Source organism: Argiope bruennichi, chromosome 3 (genome assembly GCF_947563725.1).
Source record: "Argiope bruennichi chromosome 3, qqArgBrue1.1, whole genome shotgun sequence".
Classification (NCBI taxonomy): Eukaryota; Metazoa; Arthropoda; class Arachnida; order Araneae; family Araneidae; genus Argiope; species Argiope bruennichi.
In genome coordinates, this window is record NC_079153.1 from 1,028,911 (window position 1) to 1,041,313 (window position 12,403).

General features: G+C 29.2%; 1 protein-coding gene across 2 annotated transcripts in view; it reads left to right on the forward strand.

Annotated features, from left to right (window-relative positions):
* Positions 1-12,403, forward strand: part of LOC129962701 (collagen alpha-3(IX) chain-like) — a 167,479-nt gene that overhangs the window by 113,247 nt on the left and 41,829 nt on the right. For both annotated transcript variants that reach the window (XM_056076633.1, XM_056076634.1), the window contains exons 23-28: positions 193-246; positions 342-395; positions 3,587-3,640; positions 5,224-5,277; positions 10,720-10,773; positions 12,044-12,088. In XM_056076633.1, the coding sequence (XP_055932608.1) occupies positions 193-246; positions 342-395; positions 3,587-3,640; positions 5,224-5,277; positions 10,720-10,773; positions 12,044-12,088 (315 nt within the window). The remainder of the gene's footprint in view (positions 1-192; positions 247-341; positions 396-3,586; positions 3,641-5,223; positions 5,278-10,719; positions 10,774-12,043; positions 12,089-12,403) is intronic.

Sequence of the window (12,403 nt, forward strand, 5' to 3'; positions counted from 1 at the left end):
TGCGGTTTTTTTTATTTTCATTTTTTGCACTAAATGCATTGCTATTAAAATGCTCTCTTTAACTTTTTGGCATTCGATTTATGAAATATTAGTTTCTTTGATTCTGCTTAATTACCATGAAAGAAAAATTTATAATTTTTACCTCTATCTTACCGAAAGCATAAAAAATGAGGAAATCTATTCTCTTTTTAGGGTTTTCCAGGAGCACCGGGTCTCAGAGGTGAGCCAGGTCTAATTGGAATGCCTGTAAGTATACGAATTACGCCTGCTCCGCTAATTGCCTTTGATTCAATTCGGATGCAAAATAATTTAAAAAAAATATTTTTCTCTTTAATTTATAGGGACCCCCAGGTGTTCCTGGAACAAATGGATTACCGGGACTCAAAGGAAGCAAGGTAAATCAGATCTTCAGAACAGATATTAAACATGATTGTAGTAAAAATAAAAGTTAAGCCTCAAAAGACTGGCGCGCCATCCCCCCCCCAAAAAAAAACAATAAAGCAAAACAAATATCGCTCAGTTATTATTATTATTATTTTTCGTATTTTTTTCGACATTCCTTCATCCCACATTTCTCTCGCTTTTTAAATTTTTTAAAACACTTTTTAATTAATTTGGCGGTTTTTTGTTTACTCTTGCGAGCATCAAATCTTGAATTCGACCTGTCGCCTGTGTCCTCGTGCATTTAAAAATTGGATTTTTTAACATTTTTATGTCCTTTATGAAAATGTGATGAAATTTCCTAATTTTACTTATGTGTTTATTAGTAATTAAACTATATATTAATTGTATAACTAGTGACACCACCTAATATTTAGTTTCAAAATCATTTCATCTCAAAATTAGGGAATAGAAAATTTCTGCTATTTAATATATTAGTAAAAATGCGTTTTAAAAACTGTTTTAAATAAAAATTATTTTTATTATATTAAAGAAATTTCAATAACAGCGTGTTCATGAAACATGTTTTCGACATATTTAACTGAAATATACTGGACATTTCCTTTCTATAAGGTGCCTCTATTTCCTAACTGTAATGTTTGGATTCTATTTTCATCAAAATGCTCTTTGTAATTGAAATATAAGGACTTCATGCGTTATGATCAAATAGAAAATCTAATACTTGCGGATCGTGAAATGTGATATCATTTATCATAAGTAAAACGACTTTTAATGAGTCATCTACAAAACGACAACTTCAATGAACTTGACGATTTGTCTTCTAAGAAAACCAAGCATTTAAGAAACTGGATTATTATGCTGCAATGAAAGCAATAAATGATTATTATAATTAGGATTTGCGAACTGACGAGAAAGAAATCGACTTGTGTGTAAGAAAAGAATGCATTAAGACTAGGGTGCCAATCATCTCCAAATATGTGATTAATGCTTTTCTGACATTAACGTAAAATTGGAATGTAGCAAGGGTTTTGCAGTAAAGATAAAATGTGCCTTGCAAGTTTAATTTTGTAATGCTCTAATATATATACAATACAGCTGAAGAGAAAATACAGAATGATATGCATCATTTAAATGCCATGTGATTATAACTTAGCGTTCTATTTTTAATCATATTTCTGTCAGGAAGTGTCATTAAGAACAGTGAGTACAGTACGTATAGGCGAAGCTTTAGCGACCAGAAAAATCCGTGCCTCATTTCTAGAGAAAGGTGAAAAAAAAAAAAAAAACATACTTTTTTTACGATTAAGATTCAGTTTTCAACTCTACATCTTCTCTGGTGAAACGAGATAGTGCTCCCAATGACCTCTGGCAATTTTCATCATGCTGTTGTTAGGAACAAATTATTAAGGTAATAAAAACCTGCATTTATTCATGTATTTGGGATAAATTATAATATGATACTGAGAGATATTAAATCCAGGAATGAAACAACGTCCGGTTCTAACTTAAAATTCATTATTTTACGTCAAATTAGCAAGCAGCATTTCAAGAGAATTTAACATGGAACCTACAAATATATTATTTTTCATGAAAAAAAGGGTTTTAATCCTAATAATTTCAATATGTCTGACGTCAGTTATGGAAAAAACACCAAGCTAAAAACTGATGTCTAGAAAGAAAAAAAGATGTAATGTTGAGGGAGGAGCAGGGAAAGGATGATTTTGTTTTCTATGGAAAACAGAGACTGTGTAAATGGCGGAATGAACTTATCTCGATTCATCCATGGTTGAATTATTTTTAAAAATAAGTATATTTCCGTATATTAATGTTGAAAATACAAAAAATATTTATTCGTTCTTCTGAAAAATGGACGTAGTTGAAGGTGATTCACTCGAATGTGTCAAGTTTAAAGAATAACAATGCAATGATTCAAGGTTTGTTTGGTGATTAATGATATCTTCGACATTCAAATAAAAGAAATTCTGCCCTATCCTACTGCTGAAGGAAATGTTTACGTGTTCGGAAATATGAGAGAAAACTTAAATGAATAGGGGATGGATCCTTCCACTTGAAACGGGACCTCATATCACTGAACTGAATTATTACTCTTTACTCATTTTAAAAGCGATTCTTAATGACTCTGATGTGATTATTTTGCGTATCTTACAGCAACTAGCCATTTCTGTTTCTGTAAAGATTCATTTACCGACTTTTCTTAAGAATATTAGCTAAATTATTATTGCAATACTTCAAATCGTGCGTTTTGAAACAGTGAAAGAAGGCTGTTTATAGGTATCTGGGAACTGTGAAAAAATAAATCCTAAGGCAATAAGCAATGATCATCTCCAGTCTGTTCTCCTTATATCAGTTCCTATTATGATCAAAAACCAAAATATGTCTTTCCAATTACTCCATTGCTTTTGGGATCATTGAGAACGTTCCGAGGTCATTATGAACATCATTGTGATTGAAATTGGTAATGAATGAATTAAATTTAAAATATGGCACCATTTATTGAACCCTCCAGAACATGATTATGCACTTACATAAATCAATTCCTTTTCCATACTTCTCTTGTAACCTAACTGATTGCAAGTAAGCGAAGTTGTTTTGAACGGGAAAAAAGAGTTCATAATACTGTTATCGAAAGCAATAAAAACAAACCCATATGTGAATGTACAAATATTTGAAGTGAAATAGTTTCAAACCAGATCGGGAATAATATAAACTTAATAAAATCTTCCATTTCGCAATAAGCCTTACAATAACATTTCAAATGACCAAAAGCATTATTCAATATTTTTCTCCATGACATTCATAAAGATATTAGCTAAAACTGAGAATTTTGTTTCATTATTTAGCTTTGAAAGTGCGTAGAATAAAACATTTCATTGTAAAGTTTTCGAAATATCGTAACTTTGTATTTTCTGAGCATCGATTATAATACTTAGATAAATATGGTAAACGAGCTAAATCTGTACATTTATTGAATTTAAATAAATTTCATTTATCTAGAATTTTAATTTAGAGCTAAAGGTTTAAAATAATTTTTCAAAAAGGGCCTATTTTCTAATACCACACAGATTCATATTTCTGTATTTGTCTATAAAAATGAACTTGAAATAAGACAAATTCAATTAATGCCTCAAATATTCCAAGAAATTTGCTTATTATCTTATTCTAGGGTGATGCCGGAGAGCCTGGAATGCCTGGAGACGTAGCGAAAGCCGGCGATCCTGTGAGTAAAGATTCTTTATTTAATCAGTTATGATATTCAGGTGATGTATTGTAAAAAATGGAGCGCAATTATACTTCTCCTAAAGGGGGATTTGGGGTAAAAATCAATATTCCTTTGCCTTACAGGAGAAACAGAAATACAATATTTAAAACAAAATACAATTAACATTTGGTTGAGGACCATTAAAAACAGCTGAATACCTGATTAAAATTTAATTTCTTTTGGCTTAAATGAACAAAATAGCGTTAAATGTTCGTAGCATTTCAGTGAGGGCAACATTGGAAAGGTTTCATTGGAGCTACCAATATTTTCTGCAACCTGGCTGATCGCTGATGACTGCCATAGCAAAATGTATCTATTTACTGCACATGCTAAATATTTTTACATCTAGGTTAATAATTTTTGAAGAAATTTAAATTTTAGTTATCCTATTTGAATAAAGTATTGAGATGCACATCTTGAAAGCAGTTCTTAAATTTTGAACTTTCATTCTCGAATCATTAAATAGATTTCATGCCAAAGGTAAGCATTAAGAAAAGGATTAAAGCGACAGTTACAGTTGTTTGGTGTATTTATGTAGAATGCGGATCACACCATTTAACATTTGCCGCAAACAAACGATCCATTTCAAGATTGTTTATTTTTAATTCCTCCATGTCGAGAGAAGGATCCCTTTTAAACAAATAAACAGAAGCTTCTCTATCCTCTTAATCACACATAACATCGAAATGAATTCAAGACTAAAATTCGAAGAGAATACTAAAATATGTGAGAAATAAAGTTCATTTTCGAGGAGGTTATTAATAAAAAATGAAAATAATTCATAAATTTTTAATAACTTTGCATTCAAATGGGTTCATTTAAGTGATATTCCTGCTTTAAAATTACTCAGTTTGAATTAAATAAACCCTTTATATTAATTTATGTAAAATACATATTTTTAATGTATCCGTGTTATGTAAAATACATATATTGAAAGCATCCGTGATAAATAAATTCGAATACTTCTAGATGTTTTTTGAAATCTTTAATTACTTTAAAATAAATTTAGTTCAAAAGAAATAGTTTAATTTTCCTTTGTAATTTTGATATAATTTAAAAGCACAAATTTAGTATATATTTATTATTTCAAATTTTTTAATCATTAATATATTTTCTTTATTTTTTCACAATATATTAATAAAGGTGAAGTTTTGAAAATATTTTATTTCATATAAATAAATATATTAAATAAAATGATAAATTGTATCTTTTTGGAATTTTTGATATTTATAAATTTAGCATAAATATGTCTTAAGTAGTTCAAATTAAAAAAAAAAATCTTTGAAATTTTAGAGTAAACCAACTGAAACCCCTATAAAAAATCAAGGCTATTTCTAAGTTTACAATTGCAATTAATATGTGAATCAAAATTATAAGGATTAATAAAAAAAAAAACTTTTGTTATCTTCCCTAAACTGGTAGAGATATTTTGATCAACTATAGGATCCAGTCGTACAATTATTGTCCAAAATCAATTTAGTCTTTGATAAGTTATCCATATTGTTACGGTTTCTTATTCATACATTTTAATTATTTTTCAGGGCCCTCCAGGTCCACCAGGCCCAGCTGGAGAGCCTGGAATTGATGGGACAAAAGTAAAGTATCATTGACATTCGAAATTCGTTTAAAACAATATATTTTACTAAGTTTATTATCAGTCCAGATTTAAAATTACTTCAACAAAATAAACTCTAGAAAAACCTGCTCTGAAAAGTCTTTTTGAATAAAAGTATCACGTTAAACTTTAATTTTCATTTTTAAACCATGATTTTGATTTATATAAAATATGAATTTCACGCACTTAAAATCTGAAGGGAATTTTTTTTTTATTGTATTCTCTTATTTGTCTGTCATTTGATAAGGTTTCCAAGAAAAATATCTACAGAATCAAGTATTTTATTTGTAACAGCTTTTTCTCATTTGTTGATACGTTTCATTCCCTTTACAATCTTCCTTTATGATGTCTCTCTGGAAAAAATATTCATCTCTCTCTCAGTTTTGCCATTTTATCCCGCTTTATGTACAATAATATAAATATCGGTCTTTATTAACTACAGTTTTGATTAAAAGCAGCTCATTCTTAGTTAATAAGTTTTTCGATCTATAAGTATTGTTTTAATTAAATTATTTAAATAAAGTTAAATAGGATTTAAATAATGTTCTATCATTTTCTTGACCCGTTTATATAGAGTTGCAAAACATTCTACTTAAATTTAAGAAACTTTACAGTATAGTATAGAGTTAAAATTTAGAAATTCCGAATCATCAACGCAATTGAATGATAACCAATACTCGATTTGCAATACAACAAAATGAGAGAAAATTGAAATGAAAGTGTTAGTCTCAGAGTAAAACAAATGAAGTCTCAAGAGAAAATGACAAATGACAATTAATATTCGATTTACGATACAACAAATCATTATCGAGAAAAAAACACACCTATGCATAAAATCAGTTTTTTTTTCTTTATCAAGGGACTCTTTAAATTAGAAGTTCCTAGAATCTCTAAGAAGTGTAGAAAACTCTAAACGATTTGCTGATTCCCTGAAATTTGGTGAGGACTCCTGCCGTAAAATACCAGACACTTCCACTAGCTTTCAACGTTTCATACATTTCCTCTAGTCAAGAGTTGAAAACAGAGAGGGAACAGAAAAAACTGCAACTGCTGCAAAGAAGTAATGACATTTTAAAATTTTCTAACAATGAGTAAGTTATTCTCTGACAATAAAAACGGAATATTTGGTTTTACATCGGTTCTTATAGAATTTCAACATGAAACTGCAAAAGAATTTCTACACTAAAGGGGGAAAATAGAGGAAAACTGCAGGCGAAGAAATGAAAATAAATGACTTTCTCCCCTTTATTTTAAATGGGGAAAATGACAGAAATATTTTAAATCCTTGACGAACTTAACATTTTCGTAGTATATGAAAGCACCTGAAGTTGAAGGAAACAAGAATAACGATGAGTAAAAACCAAATGTTCTAAGTTGGCTATCATTCTGATGCAAGGTCAGCATACAAAATTTAATTAGTTATGATCGAGCCATTTGGAACTAATGAGTTCATACATACAAGGAGCTATGTATGACAGATTCCATAAATATTAACAATCTAGATTTTTCAATCGCCTGACTGACAAGTCACCAGGTTTTTATGTATATCCACCTCGTTATGTTTCTGAATTATAGTATTGTCGTATGTACAGATAAATGGACATAATTAAAAAAGTGATTTTTTTCTGGCTCGATTGAGCTGGAGGTGGGGGGTGGGGATCTGAAATATAAAAAAATATTATCCAAATTTTTGCGATCATCTTTAGATTTCCTCGTATACGACTAATTAAAAAGAAGGCATTGCAATCACTTGCAGCTTTCTCTGATCTACCAGAATGTTTGAGGTTGTTTGAATCCTTATGTCACCAAGAAAATGAATACGGGCACTAAAGTGAACGCATTTAGCGGGTATACAGTGCGGTTCATGTACCCATTCCTTGCACAGAAGTACGACCTGTCATCATAATAGAGGTAGCAATCTCACACCTGCATTTGTATTGACCGGGGAAGTAGAAGCTAATCACCATGTTGGAAACTTCTCATCTTCATGCCTTAACTGATGAGATAAGAAGGTATTGTAAGAAGTTAAAATGAATATTCATCTTTCAATAAATTATAACATTCTTTACAATATATATATATATATATATATATATTTATATATACACGGAGGCGAAAAGTTCATTTTCTCCCGAGAGATGTCACTGAATTTCCCTCGATGAGAGCGCCTGTTTCACCGAATAACTGCTCATTTGCTAATGGAAGCAAATTGTTAGTTATGACGTACAACATTTTCCCCTTAAATGAGGTGGATGTATTTGCGTACAGAATGATACATTTCACTTTCAAAGCATTTATCGATATGTGATATTCGGTTTCTTCTTCTTTTTATTCAAGTAATTAACTCCTATTCATCAACCAAGTGTTTGGAAAAAGGAATGAGTTCTTTCTTTTTCTTTTGGTAGTTAAATCGTCTGAATCGATTTTAATGAAAAATGAACATAATAATTTCGAATCGTTACAATATTTAATCATTCATAATGAGCTCTAAGTTTCTGTTAGAGTTTCGAAAAATGGTCCTATTTTTATCTACTAAATTTCGTTTTTCTTGTGATCTTGTCCTTATTTTTAAACAAAAATGAAAAATGTCTTTCATTTTTAGCTTCAACTCAATAAACGCTTCTTTTTTTAAAAATCCAATTCAGAGGATTTCTATTTGTAATAATTCAAAAATAAGCAACTTTGAATCAGAGAAATTTTAAAGTATTTTAAAAAGAATACACATAACTTACTACATTTAAAAAGGTAGGTAAAATGGCTATAGTTCAATGTTTATTTTGTTGTTTTTTCTTCTGCAATTCTATACGTACTAATTTAACAACTTATTTAACTGACATTTTGTGTTTAAATGATCCTGATACAAATCTAAAAATTTCATTAATGAATTGAAAAACAAAACGGTTCAATGAACGCTGTTCTTTAATATAGAAAATTTCTATTCGCAGAAATTCCAAAATAAGCGACTTTTGAACCCCCGAAATTGAAAATCATTAAAAAATAGGATGGATTGATAGAAAACAAAGCTAAGCTATGAATGAAAAGGAGATCCTTATTTCCTATAAAATTAATAAAAAAAATCATAAATGGACAAAAGGCTTTTTCGATAGAACTTTCATTTCAAAAGAGCGTTATGTTTGTAACCCAATAGACTTTGAAATAAGTAATGGTTAAGTGATTAAACATAGAAAAGACCATTAAAAATTTTAAGAACCGCTTATTACCATTTCTGGTTGCTTTTTCCAGTTTCTCAAACGATTTCTAAAGCAAGAAAGACTTTTCATGTAGCTATCTTTAAACTCATGGATGTATATTCAGTTCTTCTGCCTGTGCGGTTCTTTTACGTAAATATTGATTATGAGGCATTATGAGTGATGATCCGTGTGTAACTCAAGTTGCTTTCTCGAATTTAATGGAAACGCGTTAAATGGAAAGATATTTAGTATATTGCATTAAAAATAAAGTGAATCGATTTTTGGGTCAATTAAATGGTTGCTCTTTCATTTCAGAGAATGCAAAATCCGGTGAAATAATGGATTTTGGATCTTCTTTCTTTTTAAATACAATGTTATAGCTTTTTTAAAAAATATATATAAGTTAATTCATCATTATATAAAGAAATTCATCTTCCTCTTTACAAAAATCATAAAAATGAAATTTTATTATAATTTATAATTAGCATTAGTGGAATAAATTTACGTAAGATGATCACTTCCAAGACATTGTCAAATTTGTAGAAAAATATGTGCTTTCAATCTCGTTTTGGACAATTGTTTGCAGTGAAAAAAAAAGTATTTGGAGCTTAAATATTTTGATGTAAAACTTCCTTTAACGAGGTTGCGAGGGTTGTGGCTTTTAATTTTTATCCACAAAATTAGAGGAGGCAAAGTATAAAACAAAAATAATATTACGTAATAATTTATTTTGATTTTATTCTATTGGCTATCAGTCAGTCTGAGATTGTCTTGTTGTTGCTCTTAAAAACGCTTACGAATGAGCCGATTAGGCAACAATTGATCCACCTAGCCTTACTTTGTATGACTAGATTAACGGGTTCTCTGAAATGGTTTAAGCCTTTAGGAAACATAGCTGACTGCATATTTAATGAGATTCCATAGTTCTACCTAAAATCTTTGTCAATTTTTTCAATAGAAATTTGTAAATAAAATAAAAAAATAAGGAAAACACAAAAATTTTACCAACTTACCAGCCAATTTATTAACTTTAACGTATGCCTTAAAACTGTGAAACAAATTGTAATCTGATTTGTATAAGTTTGAATAAAAAACATGTTTTTCGTAAAACTTTTTCCACTGCATTAACACTGAGACATACATTTGTAATATTTTCATGAAACTAAAATTCATGTGGCATAGTACCAAATGATATTACCAATGCTTTTGTGAATACCTTGTGAATTTCATTTTGTGAATATCTTTTGCTTAGTAAGTACTTCATTGTTATCTTCATCACTTCTTACAATTCAAAACACTTTGCAATGTATCATGCTCCATAGAATATGTAGCAGTCTCGATGCAATCATTATCGTGAAAAAAAGTTAAAAAGTTTAGTATCTTCTTCTCTCGCTGTTCAAATGCTTTCTTTTCCAAGAACGCGGATTTGGTTGATTTTGTTAGATCTCTGGCTGATAAGACGTCTCGAAATATTGCAGTCCTCTGACTCCCATCTCTCGGAAATTTACAATAAATAAATAAATAGTAAAAACTTCTCTTTGAGGAATTGTCTTTTGTGTCATGGCGAACAAATAACATGTAAATGTTGTTGAAAATCAAGATTTTATAGAAAATTTTGTTAAATGGAAATTCGTAAAATGGTGACTTATTTTAGTTCAAATCCTGAAAACAGGAACCAGAAGATATATAGCAAGAATGGTTCCTACTACAAAGGCAAATGAGAACAAGCAGTGCTCAAGAAATGGCTTGCATTATTCAGGAAATCAGGCACTAATGTTTTCCATATCATTTTGACGTTTAAATGAAAGAGTTATATGTGTTTGTAAAATAAATGATTTATAATTTCTAAAATAGTTTAAATTCAAAACACACACACACACAAATTTAATGAAAAAATACTGTGGAAGGCGGAGACTCATTCAGAATAAACTCTAAAACAGTGAACAAAAATAATGAGCACCGAAACAAGTTGTGCTTGAGAAATTATTTGTTTCTTGAGAAGATCGTGAGTGCCTTTTCGGGAAAAACTCTCAACTTTCCATTATACTTTTACATTATACTTTTGATAAATTAGTAGACTAATTAATTATTAATTAACTTTGATTGTTACTTAATAAGCACACTAGACTACGTGATCATCATTTGATAGAATATTTGACTGCATGGATATTTAAAAATTCGATTCTTTAAAAGTAAAAATAAATTTATCGGTATTTTCTTTATTTCCAAAGGGTCAACCTGGATTACCTGGCCCTCCAGGTGCTGTAGGGCCTCAAGGGTTACCGGTAAGTGTTAATATTGCAGTTTTCCTGCTTTGTTTGATACGCAGTTTTTATAAAATTTATAAATTCAATTTATTGAATAATTAATTAATGGCAAAGTTTCTTTAATTATTTCGGTGTTTTAGAAACAAGTGAGTTCACGATAAATAAAATAATATTTCTATTTTTTTCTTTAAATGAAAACAGTCTTGTTACTTCAAATTATTTCCGAAAAATGTTTGTAGTTTACACCCACCAAATGAATGCTGAATTTAAAAACTCATGCCATTTCATTAAACAGATTTAATTGTTTCTTTCATATAAAGTAGGAGAAAATCATCATTTAATCAGAAAACAGTTAAAAATCCTTCTCATTGCTGATATTATATTTAATCATTACTTTTTATTTTAATTCTTGTAATTTAAATATTTTTTCCTTAATCGATCTATTTATTAGAACAATTTAGTGGTATACAGAAATTAAACTAGATGGAAAATTTAATTATTTTAAAATAAAGTAAATATTTTTTTTTCAAGATATAAAATCTATATTTTTATTAAAAAATATGCTTCTGATTTACATAGTTTTCATCTATATTTTAACAAAAATGGACATTATTGTATATAATTTCCAGTTTCTCACTGATTACGAATATAAATTTAGAGCTCTCTTGCTTCCTCATACCTTCAAAATAAGGGTTATGAGGTAGTTTTTTTTTTAATTTTTTTTTATTTGTGATAAAAGTTGTAATCTTTTACTTACTTCATTAAAGTTTGTTCAGTTGTTATAAAGTTGCAACTTAACTTAAAACAACCAAACTTAAGATCCCAACTAAAAATAAATCTTTAATAAATAGTTCTTTCAGAACATAATTTATTTCAGTACATTTTATTTAAAATAATCCGTCAAATACACATATCCTTCGAATAAAAAAGAATTTTAAGCTTTGATTTATTTTAATTTTCTTAGGAATCGAATTAAGTTTTAACATCTCCAAAAGAAGTTAAAACTTCCAAAAAATTACCCGTCTCAATTTTTATAGCCCATTCAATGAATCGTAATTAAACTTGACCTCAACTTCCTTTTAGATTAATTTTTCAGCTCCTAACAACATTTTATCTAAGTAACAAAGAATGACTTTTTTTTAAGATTAGAAAGAATCATTCTGCCTGAGCTTTTAAAGCCAATAAGCTTCATTTAATTGATTCTGAAGAGAAAGAATGTCTAGCTAAGCAAAAAATGTGCTTGAGACACAATTACGGGATTTTAATTCAATTCTTTGATTTTCTGCAGGGACCTCCAGGACCACAAGGACCGCAAGGCATAGAAGGGGCTGAGGTAAGGAATTATTCTGGCACATTTTCTTGTGCTAAAGCCAGTAAAATTTTGTTCATTAGCTTTGAAATTTCTACCGACGACATCAAAGAAATTATTGTTCACGCATGATGCATTTTCAGTCACTGAATTTTAAATATTTATTGATGGCAACAAAAAGCGATTGTTTACTTTGTGTGCATTGTTTTGGAAAATTATTTGAGTCTTTATTGTCTATATTCGTCTTATTTAAAAAATTGATATAAATTCAAGTACGAAAAGTTTCAGTAGAGAATCAGTGGGCACATCAACAAATTTTGTAAATATAGCGAGGGTTTT